The sequence below is a fragment of the Chiroxiphia lanceolata genome, chromosome Z (assembly GCF_009829145.1).
Source record: "Chiroxiphia lanceolata isolate bChiLan1 chromosome Z, bChiLan1.pri, whole genome shotgun sequence".
In the NCBI taxonomy this organism is placed as follows: domain Eukaryota; kingdom Metazoa; phylum Chordata; class Aves; order Passeriformes; family Pipridae; genus Chiroxiphia; species Chiroxiphia lanceolata.
In genome coordinates this window covers 59,388,139-59,405,952 of record NC_045671.1, presented here as the reverse complement: position 1 = coordinate 59,405,952, position 17,814 = coordinate 59,388,139, and the positions used below count along the sequence as shown (strand labels likewise).

At 44.1% G+C, this 17,814-nt stretch overlaps 1 protein-coding gene across 5 annotated transcripts in view; it reads left to right on the top strand.

Annotated features, from left to right (window-relative positions):
* Positions 1-4,959: 4,959 nt before the first annotated feature.
* ZNF608 (zinc finger protein 608) overlaps positions 4,960-17,814 on the top strand; it is an 88,024-nt gene continuing 75,169 nt past the window's right edge. For 2 of the 5 annotated variants that reach the window (XM_032676158.1, XM_032676162.1), the window contains exons 1-2: positions 8,886-9,105; positions 10,028-11,074. In XM_032676158.1, the coding sequence (XP_032532049.1) occupies positions 10,187-11,074 (888 nt within the window). In that variant the 5' untranslated portion in view covers positions 8,886-9,105; positions 10,028-10,186. Of the gene's footprint in view, positions 4,985-6,707; positions 7,023-7,978; positions 7,998-8,885; positions 9,106-10,027; positions 11,075-17,814 lie in introns of those variants that run through there. The other 3 variants (XM_032676160.1, XM_032676159.1, XM_032676161.1) reach the window with 3 other exon arrangements.

Below are 17,814 nucleotides of genomic sequence, written 5' to 3'. Positions count from 1 at the left end.
GTTGATGAGAATACAGCTGCGCTGAGCAGGGCACGTCTCAAGGATGAAGGACCACCGCCTCCCTAAGATCCTGTGTGTAATACAAGCTAAGCTTCATGGCCCCTGCTGTCATACAACTACTTCTTACTCTGTGCATTGTTTGGAGATTTTTTTTTTCTCTTTATTTATAAGGTTTCTTCACTTTTTAAATTAAAGTTTTGCAACCATGCCTCTGCAGAAAACATCTAAAGGCTGGATGAGTCATCTCAAACTTCAAGAATACAGTTCTCTAATATTTCAGGTAGCTCCATAGAGAATGTAAACCTTGAAAGCGAGTAATGTATTACCTGATGGTGTCTCATCATCCACTCAGAAACACAGCTGCATTATTTTTCGCTAAGGAATTCAGGATGTTCTAACGTTCATGCATTGCTTTAGTTACCACTGCAAGGTAAGATGGCCAAGTCACAGGACCATGGTCACATGCATGACACAGCTGAGAACAGACTGCCCCAATTCCCCATCCTCCACAGTAATGAGATCATTCTTCCCTTTTTGTATTTACACTGTCCTCTTTACCGTCTCCCTCTCTTGGTCTCAACCCCCTCCCCCCTCCTTCTTTCTTACTGTCTTGCTCCCTATCTTCTCATGTTTCTTTCCCAGCAGGTCCTTTTTTGTGCAGTTGACAGAAGGAAGCTCTCTTTATGTTTCTCTCCTGCCCCAATACAGCAAAGGAAACAACAACAGACCAGCAAGGACAGTCAGGAAAGTAAGAGGGCACAGTTGCCTGCTCTGGTACACGTAGACACGTTCTTAGGGATACTCTCTCCACTTGCAGCTCCAGTAGCCCACACACGTTTTTAAAATGCTTCTCATTCTGATTATCAAGGTCTCTCTCAGGCATTTGTCTTCTCCCAGAGCATGTATTTTTCTTCTTCCACACCACTGCAGTCTTTAATTCTACCAGGTGTCAACTCCCAAATACATTCTGATAACTTCTTTGGTGAGTTTTCAAGGCTCATTCCTCTTCAAGCTCCTTTCTGTCAAAAATCTAGCAGGATGTTTCCTCCTTCCTCCCCTGAGGATGATATACCTAACCTTGGCTTTGAAAACTTTCATAGAGTCATTCCTCACTTTGCCAGACATTCCACACTCTGTGACTCAGGCAACTTTATCTTATTCCTTGTATATGATATCTGATCTTATCTCTTGTCTTTTCCTTCTGCTTATCGAACTTTATGCTTCTTGTTCTCCTTTCACATTGGATAAATCCCTCTCAAACCCACTTCTCCTACAGACTCCTTATGCCTAACTGGCTATTTCTCTGCAAATTCCATTTCAAGACTCACCTTTCCTCTCCCTGGCCCATGATTCCTAACCTTTTCTCTAATAAAACAATCCGACCCTGTTCACTAAGCCTCAGTTTCATTTCCCCATGCTCAGTAGTTCTCTCAGAAAATCTGGAGTATGGCACCCAGTCACTGTCCTTTTGTATATTTTTCACCTTAGCACAACTATAATGTGGATGCTGCCCTACTAAAATACTGAATATCTGCATCCATCATTTCTATTACAAATTATAATCGGCTGTGAAACACTAAGCTATAAAGTGCTAAGGCTATGACAAAAGACAAGTTTTAACGTGTATTGCCCTTTCTCATAGCACACTCTCTATTATACAAGAAATACTTGTTTTTAATATTATCTGAATGTTTACACAAAGCACTACATAAATAAATATGCTGCTTAAATTATTTGACTATAAATTGACTATCTATACAGTGACCCAGAGGCTATACTCATCTCTGGGTAAAAGGTTTGTAGTTCAAATTCTACAGCACAACTTCACAGAACTGTTAAGTTACAAAATAAAAAAGACTTACTAGGTCATTCAGTCAATTCTAATGCCAAAATGGAGTAATTCCCCATAGTATCTATTTCTAGGCTTTTTCCAGGCTAGTTTTCAAATCCTAAACCATGGGATTTAAGAACTTTGGGATATTATTTATTTCACTGATTAGCACATTTCACTGTTAGGATTTTCTTTTCCTCTTCTCTCTTCTCTCCTCTCTCCTCTCCTCTCCTCTTCTCTTCCTGTGCTCTCAGAAGGATAGTTTCTATACTGTTTGCCTTTTACACTCTTCTCTCCCCCCAAATAAATACACACACACAGAGACTCTTTCATAAATTGTTCTTTCTAGTTGTCAGTTGCCAGGCCATTTTTGTCGCTCTTCAATAAACAACATAGTGGCATTTTGTTTCCCTATATAACCTATATCTATGTGCTGAAACATCAGAGATACTGACCTCTAGATTAGATATTAAAGTGAGACTCCTTGGGAATACACAGATAAATGTAAAAGAGTCTATGAACTGTTCTAAAGAAGAAGGAAATATTGTTACCATTACCAAAAAAAGAAAGTGGTATCAGAAGTACCTGCCAAGTGTATAATGACTCCTCTGTACGTTTGTATCACCAGTTCCCACACTCTGGTCTACGGATCACTGGCAGCCAGCAATGCTGTCATAAATTACCCACAATTAATCCGCAGAGCCACTAGTTTGCCCACATCAATTAAAAGTTGTCCATAAGATTGTGGGTTAGGTCTGATACATTCTGAGGGTTCTAAGGATATGCTAATCCAAATTTTTTGGATCAGTACAATTTCCAGTGTACTATTTTTAAACCTGCTGTGAGAAACCCTTTATGTGCAAAACGTTGTTCGAGAGAAAAACACCACTCATTGCTTACCCAATTAGTCTAACAAATAAGTCCTGACAAGAAATAGGTTTTTGTCCTCTCTTTAGTGCAAAAGTTGAAGAGAAAGAGAACGATGGTTCTGCAGACATGTCTGCAGGCATGCTGTTTGTAACGTTGAGACTGGAAGCACATACATGTACCCGTGCTCCTACAGGAACAAAGGGGTGCAGCAGAAAGAGGTCGAATGAGGGAAAGTAATTAAGGCTGTGCTGCAAATGACAATGGGAATGGGTGACATTTTCAGACATCAGTAAATTTAACACTAATGATCTTAAAGTTCTTCCTATTAGCGCTAAAGGGGCCCCGGCGAGGACTGAAAACAGCCCTTCCCGAAGCTGTCGGTGGACAAGCACTCGCTGTATCCCGCGTTTTCCCCGGGAATCCCGCCTGTGGACACAGGTGCCCCGGGCCGCCGGGAGCGCGGACAGCGGGAGCGCGCGGCCACCGCCCGCTCCACGCCCCCGCCCTCGCCCAGCCAATGGCAGCCCGGGAAAGCGATTTCTGGCGCGGTGATTGGGCGCTGCCCGCCGGGCGCCCGGAGGCGCGAGTAGCGCGCGGGCCGATCCCTAAGGACAAACGGGGGGCTAAACCGCCCGGCAGGGAAGGATAAGGGCTCTGCACCCCTTCAGCTAAAAAGGGAGACATTTGCCGGCAATTTTGCACATGCCTAGCAAGATTAAAAACAAAACAAAAACGAAAAGGGGGACCGGGGAGGGTGGGCGTCTCTTCGGGATTATTAGCGGTGTGCAGCTGCACCAATTAGCGCCGGATTTCCCATTTTAGACAAACATCACTAATTTATTGGCCTTCTGTCTGTCTCGTAAAAGGTACAGGAATACAAAGTTGTGATTTAATTTGGCGAGCAGGTAGAAACTAATTCGGGAAAACTACTAAATAATGCAGCGGGCACTGGCCGCTTTTTGAAATACTGACGTTTTCAACCTGAGGAGACAATGTGAGTTAAGTGGTCTTTTTGCAGCCGCTCCTGGGAATCGGCTGCTGCAGTCTCCGGGCCTGCGAGCAGTCTTCGTGATTTCTGCCACAGAAATGGACAAATAAAACCCTGCTTCGGTAATCATACAGTACGCTGGGCAGGCTCCTTCCCTGTGGAGTCATACACAAAAGCCAGGAGGGAGAAGGGCGAGAGGGGATGCTCCCCTCCGAATTTTGTGATCTGAGGAGGTTTGTAACGATATTTTACCCATCAGTTGTCATCTGTGGTTGGAGAAGCAGCTCTTTCACTGACCGTTGCTTTTGAAAATTAAAATGATGGTGTAAAGCAGAGGCATTTTTGCAATCTCTCCCAGTGACTGTTCCTTGGCTAGTTAACAGACCATCTATTCAGAAACAATTTTCTTTGGGCTGAAATTATGTGCTGACCGTAGCAGATCACTTCCCATAATACCCCTTCCCCCACCAAACGCTAAATACAAACTGTCTCCTACTCACTGTATAATAATGTGAAAATGACTGTAATTTTGCAGACGAGAAGCAGCCCAAAGTGAAACGTGTCTAAACAGAGGTCGATACTGAAAAATCAGGGCCATTACCTACATCTCAAAAATACATACAGTAGAGGAACAGCAATAGTGATGCACGACTAAGTAGACTAAAAGAAGTAGGTTTAGTGTTGCTGATCTTAAAAATTTTGCTAACCACTGAGTGACATTAACCAAGAGTTATCCCGGGGAAACTGTGATTTTCAATACCTTGTAACATTATGCATACTTATTCCCCCACGAATTGCAAATGCTGTGGCCCCTCCCTGGCCGGAGGCTCCCAGTGTCTCCAGCCTTCTCCGCTGCCACACCGGCTGGGAAGCGGCCCCTCGGAGGCCCTCCTTGCAAGTATCCTTGGATTGTCTGAAGGCCCGGGCAGGAGGGCAAAGATGTGTTCACTGTTCACACCTCCGCATTTTTTGTTTGTGCTACACACATGCCGTGCCCTTTTTTTTTTCCCTTCTCCCTTTGTAATGGCTTAAAAATTTAATGCGATCGAGGGCCTCCTTGACAATGAACTTATCCCTGCTAATAAACTCTTCGTTATCAGACCCTGAAAGGGAAGTGTTTTTACACCAGAACTGGAGCGGGTTTAGTTCGGGCAGCTCCAAGGCCTCCCAAGGGGGCGTGTGCTGGTGACCCCAGTGCCGGCAGTGTGAGGCTGGAGGGGCAAGCGGGAGCCGGGGCTCAGAGGACCGGGCTCAGGGCAGCCTTTCCTCCCGAGGCCCGTGGTCGTGGTGACCTGGTGGGTAAGGCATGGTCGGGTGCCACACCACGGGCGGATTTTACCCCCACACGGCTTGTTTCACCTTCTGTAAAGCCCTCGCTGCGAAGCCGGTTCAGGGAGGTTTGTTCCTCCGGTACCTCTCCGCTAATCGCCCCTTGGATGGGAAGTGTGTAAAACGGGGGCGCGAACGCGCGTGCTTTGCTCAGCTGGATGAGGTCCAAAGGAGGTATTTTGTCACCCTGTCATGGGTGTGCAGGACATCGTAAATGCCACGGTTTGACTTTTCGCCGGAAACCTTGACTTGGGCAACGCGTGCGTTTGGCAAGAAAAACATCCCGTATCGATTTTCACAGGGAGATCAGTCCCAGAGAGATCAAGGGAAAAGGCGGGAGGGGGGAGGGGGGAGAGAGGAAAAAAAAAAAAAAAATAGACCGTGCTTAAGTGTATGAAAAGGGACAGGGTGCCTGCGGGGCCAGAGGCCGTGTCCCGTCCCGCCCCGCCCCCCCGGTGCCCGCGGGCGGCCGCCGCCGCCCCCACCCCACCCCACCCCCACCGTCCGCGAAGGGTTAAACGCAATTTAACGCAGTGGTGTAGCATAATGGCTCCCAACGTAAACAAAAGGAATGATTAAGGGGGATATTTTCGAGCTACACAAAGCCCGATAGGGAAGATTTGTGTTACTAATTCCTGTGAAAGGATGTTCACGTGGTAGTTATAGGGTCGCTGGCATTCACACTTCAGTGCGTGCGGCAGTAAATCAGCAGTCTGGAAACAAAAGGGTTATTTTCTGCTCCCCCTCCTTCCGAAAAAGAGGGGGGGGGGAGAAAGGAAGAAAGAAAGAATAAACCCCGACCTGCCTAACTTAAGCCATGTTGTAAAAACGAGCATGTAATAAAATACGTGAGGAGCTGTAGAAAGTTGATTCAAGAAAGAGGGCTGATTCGAGAGCAGAGTAGCGGCTGGGTGCCTCCCCAAGCAGAGGTGGGGGTGCTGCCCTGCCCTGAACCTCCTCTCAGCCCGTTCCTCCGGACACTGTTTGCTTTTCTCCTCCACTAAGCACGAAAATAATCGCACATGTGTATCAGCAGCCCTCTCTCACTGGCTTCAAGCTGTTATAATCTTGAATGAGGGGGCATTTAAAAATTATGACTGAGATTCTAAATTGCCTCTTTGAAACCGGCACAGAAAAATCATTCATCATCGCTTCGAAAACTGCCCTGAAATTAAATTAAAAAGAAATGAGGGAGTCTTCCTCCCGACATGTGAGTCTTGGCAGAGCTGCTCTGCACCTTGGTTTTCTATTTTTTTCCTCCTTCCTCCCGCTCTCTTTCCTCTTTTTTTTTTTTGTTCCCCCTCATTTTTTTTTTTCTCCTCTCCCTAAGCCCTAAATGTTATATAGGATAATTGAAATGGGAAACACGATTTGCAGCTGGCTGCAGCGAGGAAGCTGCCGGCTCGGTGTAGGCTAAGGGCTCCGTAGCGAGGGGCTGTGTGTGTGTGTGTGTGTACGATGTGTGTGTGTGTGTACGAAGCGTGTCTCAGCGAGTGAGTGAGAGCCCGACGTGCGAGTGAGCGAGTGCGTGTCTCTGTCTCTCGCCCTCGCCGGCAGGCAGGCAGGAGCGGCGGGCCAATCGGAGGGCCTGGTTTCATAAAAGCTGGATTCTGATTGGGCGGCAGGGAAAGGGCATCGCGAACAAAGAAAAGTCCCTCTCAGGTACCGCGCGGAGCGGAGCTCCCACTCCCCCGCCTCGGCCGCTGCCGTGGGGGCAGCGCCCCTGTCCCCTGTGAGCGTGTCAGCCTGTGAGGGGACAGACACACATGCCGTTTTTGCCTTCTCTGCCCCGTTTTTATTTTGTTTTATTATATTTTATTTTTGTTGTTTTAATTTTGTTTCTAGAAAGAAAGGAAGGTTCATGGTTATTTGGTGCTGTCTTCTTCCAAACACAATAAATCTGTTGAAGACATTAGATTTTTTTTCCTAAAATAAAAAGCGGCTGCAACAAAAACACACTCAATGCAGTTAGAAGGAAAAGGTCAACTCGATCCAATACAGACCGTAAGTACGGTTGCGTGGTGTGTCTATAGCACTTAGAGGGGATTTTTTTTTTTCTCTGCAAAGGGGAGTGTTAAAGAGTTTTGGGAGTTAAGTAGGGTTCTTTGGGATTTTTAAAAGAGAAAAAAAAATAAATCCCACAAACAGGGTGAGTTATTTGAGGGAACTAAGAGGGCGAAAGCAGTGTAGCCACACAAATACTTGACGGTGCACTTGGGGGGGGGCGTTAAAGCGTAGTGCCTTTTTGGGATTTTAACTAAGCAAGGGGGGGGGGGAATAAAAGTGACACCATTACAGACAACCCTGTATAGCTCCCCCGCCCCCCTCGGTCCCGAGAGCACGGCGCTCGCTCGCAGAAGCGATGGGGCACCGACGGACGGGGAGGCACCTCGCCAGTCACACGGAGACACCAGGAACGCGAGGCTGAAGCTGGGGGGTGCGTGTGTGGGGTCGCCCGTCGGTGGCTGATGCCTTGGCCGATTCCAGCGCCGTCTCGGTCTCCCTAGACCCGAGGCGCGGGGAAGGGAAAGCCCCGAGGTGGCGGCGCCCTCCGGGGAGACGGCGAGGGGCTCCGCGGGGCGTTCCTGGGGGGCAGCCCCGGGGCTCCAGGAGCTCCGGCGCGGGGGCGGCGGTGAGCGCCGGGGCGGGCTGGGTGTGCTGCTCGCGGTCACAGCCTCGCCGGGCCCGCCGGCCGCGCTCGGCTCCCATCTTGGCGGCGGCCAATGGAGCCCGACGGCGTCACATGACGCGGGCGGCGCGAGCGGGCGGCGGGACCCGCCGCGCCTCCCCCACACCCCCCGCTCCCGCCCTCCCGCCACCGGCAATTCATTACGGCTTTTAGCTTCCCATCGCCGGCTAATTAAAAATACTAAGCTAAAGCTCCGAGACCGTCTGACTTGGGGAAGGGAGGGGGGGAAGGGGGGTGGGGGGGAGGGAGAAAGGATAGCGGTAGACTGCGAGGTTTGCCGAAACAATAAGGTGGGAGCGATCTGTCCTGACAGAAAGGTCGTCTGCTTTATCTCCTCGGACTCTAATTACTGAATTACTTACCGCATGACTGATTAGCCCAAGCTCACGGGTTTTTCGTTGTTATTATTTTTTTTTTTCCCCGAGACAGCAACTCGAAATTCTGATGCGTGCCTGTGCTTTTTTTTGTATTCCTATTTTTAAAAAGAGCTGATCTAAGGCTGGAAGGGGGAGGGAGGAACGGACGGGGACAGACACCCCTCTCCCCGAAATCTTACCCCTGGGAAAATTTACTTCGTTTGAGAGCACGCAGTCCTTCCTCCCCTCCCACAAAATGTTTTGATAACCGGTTTATCAGATCAGTGATTCCCCCCTCCCGCTCCTCCTCCTCTTCCTCGCCCCCCCTCCCCCTCCCCCACCTCCCCCGCCCGTTTCCCCTCAAGTTACTTCAAGAAATCAGATCTGTCAGGACGGGCGAAAAAAATGCCACTTCCCAACTAACAGGCGGAATCCAGCCCAGATTTTCAGTCCTTTCTTCTTCTTTTTTTCCTTCCTCCCTTTCACTAATTTATCCCGATGTTAGCACATTCTGTCTTGTAACACCCGGGCGCCTGTAGGTTTGTTTCATGGGATCATTACTTACTGATCAGGATGGCTCCCGGGTCCGGGGCTGAAGACGGAGTGTGAAGTTGGGGAAACATTTTTTTTTTTTTTAAATTACTGTGATGATTATTACCTCTCGGTGCTTATTCAGGAAAAGCAAACAAACAAAAATCTGGTCCTTGATGCTTCACTTCCGAATGTGAAATACTACCTACCAGCTGGTAAAGTTGTGAGGCACAGCATTTTTTTTCTTTTTTTCTTTCCTTTTTTTTTTTTTTTTAAACAAGGAGGAAAAAAACCTAAACAAACAAACAAAATCAAAAAAGGACTTCTGATCCGTGTGCCAAACTAGGGGGAGATATGTTATTGACCGATTTATACTGGCTGAGATGATACTTGCTTTCTACTTCTTGATCACTTGCTCTTTAAGTAAAATGAGGCACAGAGTTGTTGCTGAGACGAGTGGGAACAGCATTTTGATTTGCTGGTTTAATTAAAAAATTATGAAGGATTAAAGGTAAGCATTATGCATATATATATGTATAAATATTTCGGCAGTCGACTGTAAAAGGGAGAGATCCCTTTAAAAATCGTTTTAACTAAGCTTTGTCAAACACACACTCATTTGCGGTCACTGAGGCCACCTTGGTGCAGATCACTTAAAGTGTATGTCTTAATCAGTTTCCTGTACAGTCAGTAATACTATATTTAACAGACCTAACAATTTTGTGACCTAGGAGTACCTTAGAAATGCTTTTAGAACTGTTATCTTAAGAATATTTTTTAAAGGAAATTTTTATTTCTTCTTTTTAACCTATGGAGTTTAATATTTTCCAGTAAACATTTGTGTTTATAGGTTGTTGTTTTTAACAGAAGCTGTATCGTGGCAAGGAAAATGAGGTTTCCCACTTCCCTTAGCGCTCTCTCCTCCCCCTCCCAAGAGATTAAGTGGAAGAGGGGTAAAAGATAATATAGGAGAGTCACAAAACTTCAAGGGTCTGGTTTAAAGCCACAAAATCCATGGAATGCAGTGAAGAGTGAATCTGTGTCCTTCCTTTTTTCTCTTTCGTGCCTAGGTGGTGGTCCAAGGGGTTAGATTACAACATGTGCTCCAACAGCTAGGCACCACTTCTAAGACTGTATTTCCTGAGCTTTGTGGATTTGAATCATGTAGTTAATTTTTTCTTTCTTTTTCTCTTTTTTTTTTCTTTTGTGGACATAGCTTCTTAAGAGAGACTGTGAATGTTGGTATACAACTAGATTAAAGATGCTCAGTATAAAAGCATTGCAGCCACTGCCTCAGGCTTAGGAAACTTAAGGAAAGAGTGTAGCAATGGTGAAAGATTTTGCTTCCCCCTACCTTACTCTTTTTTTATTGAGTCATGTTATATTCTGGTAACACCTAGACAAGAACTATTTGACTTTTTCCCTCCTCACAGGACAAGGTGGACGTGGACTGCACGTTGTGAGCCTAGACACACCTGAGGGAGGAAGACAAGAGTTGAACTTAAGAGAGAGCCCAACGGAGATAAACGAATGTCCCCACATCTCCAAAGGAAAGTTCATCAGATTTTTACTCTAGAGATCTCATATTCAGGATGTCATTGAACACTTCCACTGCAGGAAAAGGTGTGGATCCAAACGCAGTTGACACTTATGACAGTGGCGATGATTGGGAAATCGGTGTTGGGAATTTAATAATCGATTTGGACGCCGATTTGGAGAAGGACAGACAGAAATTTGAGATGAATAATTCTACTAATACCACCAGCAGCAGCAACACCAGCTCCAAGGATTGTGGGGGTCTGGCTTCCAGTGGGGCTAATGCTACCTCAGCCTTAGCTGATGGCCTAAAATTTGCTTCTGTTCAGCCCTCTGCTCCCCAGGGGAATTCCTCTCACAAAGAGACTAGCAAATCAAAAGTGAAAAGGAGTAAAACTTCTAAGGATGCTAATAAATCTCTGCCTTCTGCTGCCTTGTATGGGATTCCTGAGATCAGCAGTGCTGGCAAGAGGCAGGAAGTCCAAGGGCGCCCTGGAGAGGCAACTGGCATGAATTCAGCACTGGGTCAAAGCCTGAGCAGTAACCCAAACGGCAATAATAACACCACCAGCAACACCACCACCATTGCCTCTTGTGGGAAAAACAAAGAGGAGAAACCAGGTAAAGCCCTGGGGAGCAGAGGCTCCAAGCGGGATAAGGATGCAGGAAAATCCAGGAAGGACAAGCAGCATGACCTACAGCAGGGCCACCCCAATGGCAGTGGGGGTGGCAGCAGCCAAGTTTCCTCTGGGCACCTCTATGGCTTTGGGGCCAAGGGAGGCAGTGGTGGAAGCAGCAGCCCCTTTCACTGCACCTCCTCTGCTGTGGGGGAGGGGAGCAAAAGTACCCCGGATTCAGGGTTAATGGGGAACTCTATTTTGGTAAAGAAGGAAGAGGAGGAGGAGGAGAGCCACAGGCGAATCAAGAAATTGAAAACAGAAAAGGTAGGACAAAGCTCCTCTCCACCTCTTCTGTGTTTCCCTGTGTCTATAATAACTGTCCCATGACCGTGCGTCTGGCGCCTGTGTCCTCTCTCCTGTGTATTTGTAACATGCGTCTGTTCTTCCTCTTTTCTTTAAAAAATCCAAACCAAAACCAACCCAGAGATCTCTTCCCTATACAGAAGACACCACGTTTTCAGTATGCTGTTCTTCCTTATGATTTCCTCTCCCTGTTCTCAGACTTGGAGAATGTTTCTCTTTTGTCTGTTCCTTTTGATTGCACTTACTCAGAAGGAGAAACCCCGAGGTGACCCCGACTTAACTGGCCCCAGTCTTAGCAGAAAGCAGCGGTATCTGTGGGATGGCATGTGTTCTCAGGCTGGGGTGTGCATAGCTCACGCTCCAGGAGCAGCAGCTCTTGTATGTGCTGACTCTCTTCCACAACACTGGCAGGCATTTGTGGCTGTTCCTCTCCCAAAGTCTAAAGGAACCCCTCTCCCTTCTCTGACCCGCTGTCTGGAGCTGAGATTGTGCTTGGGGGAGGAAACAGGAGGTATCAGCGGAGACTGAGGCTCCGCTGTTGCCCTTTGTGGAAATGCAGGATACTTATCATGTTAAGGGGTCTTGTGGTGCAGGAGCCCCAGAGGCCCCAGAAGCTGGTGTAGCAGACTGGGAGGAAGGAGCTAGCCGACAGGCAGTGCCTCTCGTCTTCCTGGAAGGAGGATGCTGGGAGGAGGGAAATGCACTTTGTGCTGAGATATGTGTGTGCAAAACAGCTTTTGGAACAGAGGGGTGCAGTTTGTCTCCTGTCTGGGGGAGTTTTCCTCTCTGAACTGCTGGCTCTTGGATTTGAACTATTCCTTTGTTGAGTGGTCGAAATGTATGAAAGAAATAAGACAGGGGTGTGTGTTTTTATTCCTTTTTATTACATTACGAAGGATGCTTTCTGTAAGAATAGATGGCCATGACTCTATTCTCTGGGAAGGGTAGAGGGAGAGCTTGTTGTCTTTTGTTAACTGCTGGTTCCAGGAGATTCTGGTGTTGGTGGGAATTGTTCTGTCCCTAGGGCAGAAGGCATCTTCTGCGGGACCTGAGCGTGACTGGTTGCCCAGGATTACAACTTCAATGAAATCTACAGGTTGTTAAACAAAAGTAACCTGGTCTGCCTGAAAAATAAAGCAAACTAACACCTTCCAAACGAACAATCTCAGGATGTTAGAGTGTAACTGTATTGTCAGCTGTTGGTCTTAAATTACCTGCTGTTACAACTTCCCTGCCTGAATGTTCAGCGATGGGAAAACTTTTGGGTCGGTGTTAACTGGCCTGCATGTGTCTGGGAGGGCTGAAGGTCTCCGGGGAAAAGTTATGTCTTTTTATGACCGGGATACTGGCTTTTTGTATTTTGGTCATGTTGGAGTTTTTGTAATACTAAGTCGACTAGAAGATTAGATTTGGGTGTTTGTGACACGAGATATTTGTTAGTACTAGAAGATAATTTCAAGGGCTTTTGTTCAAGGCGAGGAACAAATTAAATTTTATATTGTATGCATATTATTGCTTTTAAGATAGCATATCTGTGGTTGAATTTGAATGAGCCTTGTGACCTTTTCTAAATGCAGATGAGAAAACCAGATTGCTGTGTAATTCACGTGTACATGTTTGTGCTTTGATTTATGAAAAGTGCTGTTCGCGGTGGAAAGGTGTCCTAAAATCTCATGGTCTCTTTATTAACTTAGTACAGTAGGCATTTACTTCTGTTGCCAATAGTCTTCAAATTGCAGTTCTCTAATCTGTTTTAACTATCTAGATAAATTGCCCTAATCCGGTCTTCACAATGGCTGTGGTTAAAGAGTCAGAGCCATTTGATTGGATTCAGTGGCTGCCTGGAATGTGGGAGGTACTGCCCTTTTGCAACCTCCTTAGCCTTTTAATCTCTCAGCCAAATGTTCACATTCAACAATTTTGTTTAGCTGGCAATCTGAACATTTCAGTATCTCAAAGGCTGCTGCCATGGCAACAGAGATTAGAGGGTGGTGTGGTTTCTCCCGGTTTTGTGTTCTTTCAACTCTATAGTCACACAGGAAATTGTATGAAGAATCCATAAACGTACGAGTAATCTTATGTGCAATGTAAATGGGATGGCATGCAAATTTAGAGCAAACATGTATGGAGGGGTTCAGCGTCAGTGTACACTCTGTGTGTTGTAGATGTCGCTCCAGGAGGAGGTCTGGAGCTTGCATTTCCAGCGACAGCCACTGCTGTTGGCACACACCGGCTTTAACATAGGCTTTGCACATCAGAGTCGTGCAGCCTTGGCCATTGTCTGGCACAATGGTGTGCTTGCTTTCTGTCTTAAGTAACATCCCTTAGCGTTTTTCTTACCCAGGAATGTTCTCTTTTAGACGAACAGTAATGCTAATAATACAGCTTGTTGCTGACAATGGTTGATACCTGAAGTCCAGCTAGCGGCAATATTAGTGACACTCGAGTGTTTTATGTTTGTTGTTATGGCTTTTTTTTTCCCGAAATGATTAATAATCACTAGGAAGATATTTTTAAGGGGTTTATATTCCCGAAGTGTTATTGTTTTGACTGTTTATGCACTAGAACATACCTGATGTGCTTGAAAAAAGCACTTTGTGTCTGTAGGTAAATATATGATTTTCAAGCCTGCATGTTAAAATCAATTTCCAGTTATCTTACTGTTGTGCAAGACATACCTTGTAAATTTGGAAGTTTCCTCTTAGAATCAAATGAGTTCATGCCTGCTGATTCAAAATCTACAGGTTTTTATATGTGGTGTGGAATATAATATTGCATTTGTTTACTATTTGTGAAAAGCTTGGAACAGATTCCCAGGAGTTGTAGTCACTGTTTAGCTTTCACAGCATGCTTCAATGTCTATTTTTAGTCTATTTATTCTGTTTCCTTGCTGCGGAAAGTCATGTAAAACATGATAAATTGGATCTTATGAAACCTAATTAAATCAATGACTGTGTTCTGCTGGCTCTTTTATGCGGAAACCGCAAGTATGTTGTAAAAGTCGCCACTCCCCTAATATGTGGATAAAGTCAAAGTATGCTAAGATATTTGAGCTATATTTGTGCAGTCCATTTTGTGGTTAAGCCACCAGTGACATGTCTGAATAAGTAGCTTTGACAGGTAGGCTAACCACTCCTAAGATTTTTGGTGTTAAAACCTATCTCCATTTTCCATTTCTCATCCATACCATTTTTAGCACAGTTAGTGACTGTTTGTCAGCATGAACTCGTCATCTGTTTCAGCTAAGTTTTTCTGTATTTTTAACAACTGTTATATTGAAAAGTGTTCAGGGTATCTACAAAAACTGCTTTGTGTGCATTGTGAGGAGATTTTGGGATTCAGTCACAGTTTGAGATATGGGAAAACTGTATTTGGTATGGGAAAAGCAGTATGTTTACATTAAAATAGTAAAGAAGACACAAAGCTATAATTGGAGGGGTCTAGTTACAGTTCTAAATGTATCAGCGTAGTGATACTCCAGGATTGAATTTTTCTCTTTTATTAGCTCAGCTTCTCATTAAAACTGCATTTCTCATTTGAAAGTTATCTTCAACAAATTAACGTTCTTGGCTTGTATTCTTTCATTCTTTATTTTATTTTCACTTTTTTTTTTAATTTAAATGCAGGATTTGAGGGTGTTTTACACTTCATCAGGAATCTCTGGGTGCATTTTCCTGTTGATGTAAATTATTTAAGTACATGCTTTGATTAATGATGTTATGGAGATATGCTTTTCATGTACTTTTCTTGCTGGCCTTGTGTGTAGTTTATTCACTGTGAAATAAAAGGGCAGGGAGGTCACTTGCTGTAATTAAAGAACAAAGTCTATTGTTGTTTGACCGCAAACTGTTTTGAAAGCTACATAAGGGATTTAGCTGTTAAAAACATTGATAACTATGGATGTCTAACAATAAGCACAGCTCAAGGTTCTTAAAGTTCTGTAGTGCTGTCTAGTAGTGTGACGGTGCTTTTTAAGCTGGGTGAAGAGGTGTTGCCCTTTGGCTGAGGAAAGCTTTCCGTGTGAACCTGCTGACCTCTGCCAATATGTATGACCAGGTCTGCTATTGAATTCCTGTGCAAAGCAAGTGTTAGCGTAGCACAATGGAGGCTGGTCTAGAACATCTATCAAATCAAGTAGGGAAGCCGTCTGATAACCGTACTCGGAACTACTAGAAAAATATTTCATTTTGGGCATTGGTAATTTTACAATTTTAATAACTTCATAAATACCCAGTAAAAAGGAAAGGATTGATTGTCCAGATGTCATGAGGTTAACCATGTTCTCCATGTTAAAGGGCTTTCCTGCAGGACTGTTTTAATTATAGCTATATAAAGACTTGTTTTTCCAAAGTAGCATTTTATAGTCCAATAAATGAAATGTATGTTAAAAGTGCTAAGCAAAATCTCCCGTAACCATAGAGGTGTTCAATAACCAGATTCAAGTAACATGGAAAGTACCATCTGTTCCTAGTTTTCAGCATAAGCCCAGGAATTGAATAGCTGAGATTTGTTAGTATTTTTTCAACTTTCTTTCTTTTTTTAATTATTATTATCATTATTTTAAAAAGTTCACCTGGCACTTTATAGAAGCTTTCTGAAATGCAATAATACCGGAGAGACTGTGAAAACATATGTTCGTACCTACAGTTAACCAGTACTACTTTCATTTAAAGAGATTTCCAGAAGCCCAGTCATTGAAAAATTTATAATAGTGAATCACCTCCTGCAGGCAAACACAATAAGGGTCAGTTCTTCAAAGGTCTTACTGTTCAGGTAGAATCTGATTTACTGTGTCTTTCCTTACGAAGTAAAAGGAGGTGGGAGGGGAGGAACACCCCCCCCCCTCCAAAAAAAACACACCAAAAAACAAACTCTCAAAGGATAACTTTAGCAAGCTCTTATCAGTCACCTAATTGCATATGATAAAACCATTGACTAAAATTTTCCATGTATATTTTTCTGCTCTTCAGAGAAGTGTTCTAGAATTGTTGATATGGAGAAAATTACTCTTTTAGAGATAACTTTTTCTAAACTGCTAGGCAATGAGATTCTTGGCTGCAGCCTATGAGCCCTGGATAAAATGCCATCCGGCCTTTGTTTGAGGTCTTTTGCTGAAGCTAATGACTGGTCTTGTGCCGCCCTGAGATAAATGACATTATCTCTGAGTGGTCTGACAGGAAACAGACATGTTAATGGTGAAGCTGCGGGGAGGATCTGCTGTATCTCTGACAAAAGAGTAAAGCTTGGACCCCTGGTTGTGATCATTAACACAGAATGCATTCCAGCTTCTTCTACGACGGCCTTCATAATTGGAAAGCTATTTTATCGACAACAATGTAAATCATAAATGTGAAATGTGCAGATTTCTTGCGTGCTAAAACTCGTGCCATTTTTGTTTCCTTTTTTTTTTTACCCATAAGAAATGGATGATCTCTGTAGTACTGACATTTCTGGGAGATCTTGGGGTCTGCTTTCTGTTAACTGGGCACATCCTTTGCACGTTGAATGCAGGTTACCCTTTCTGTGTTAGCCATGTGATTTGCATTTCTGAAAGTAGGTTAAAAGAATAAAAACACCAATAAAATCTGTGTTTCTCCACATTTCACATGGTTATTGGTGCATGTGGTATTGAGCAAGTATTTTACAAGCATCATCAGAAATATCATCTTGGAAGTACAAACATTTTAGCTATCCTTCAACTGTGGTTCCATTTTGGATAAGGACATATATTTTGGATTTCTGTTACCCACTCTTGAAAAAGGTTAGCTTGCTTCTGCAGGAATTTAGGCAGCTTTGTGTCATTGCCACATGGTCTGTGTTTCTCAGATGTAGTAGTCACTTTTTAACTGGCATGTCAGCTACATGTTGCAGATTTATTTCATGATATACAGTTGGAATTGCTGTTTATAATGAAGTTTTAGAGCCTACCCTGCTCTGAGCTAAGATACTTTGTACAGATAATCCAACAGCCAGGTTGGATAAGCATAATATTTATGTAATATGCTTAGCATTGTACTAGCTTTGTATTGTACCTATATGATGTTCTAATGTAGATGGTGATATATTGCTGTGTTCCCTGAAAGGGTGGAAAGGTTATCTGACTTCTTACCTGTACTTATTTCTTACAACAGAAATACATCCTCCCATGAGTCCTCAGATAGGGTCACACCTGTGGATCTGTGGATGCATTGGCTTCAGTTGTAGGGCTGGCCATCGTTTTTACTAAAACTAGTGTTTGGTTTAGTGTGTTTACATGACAAAGAGTTTTTTATTTCCTAACAATCACAGAAAATATACGGATTTTTTTTTAAAAAAATGTGATCTGTACGTAAAATTCACTGTTTGAGGAAAGAGAGCAAAATGGTCTTCCATGGAAGTGTCCGATCATGCATAATTGCAAAAAGTAAATACCTTTTTAACAATCAACAAAGGTAGTTTAAACGTTTTTACTTCTTTTGCACCAGAGCGTTTCTGCCTAGTGCAGCTCTTTTGTAGTGCAGCCTTTCACCAAAGTGAACAATAATGCAAGCTATCCTTCTTTAATTTGCTTAAAAATAGGTTTGAAACATGGTAATTTTAATAAAGATGACTACCAGTTTTCATAGCAAGACTTGAGGGGCTTTCTTAAATGAGATTTTAAATCATGAGATTTTTAAAATTATTATTACGTTCTTGAATTAAACCCACAGTTTACTGAAGGC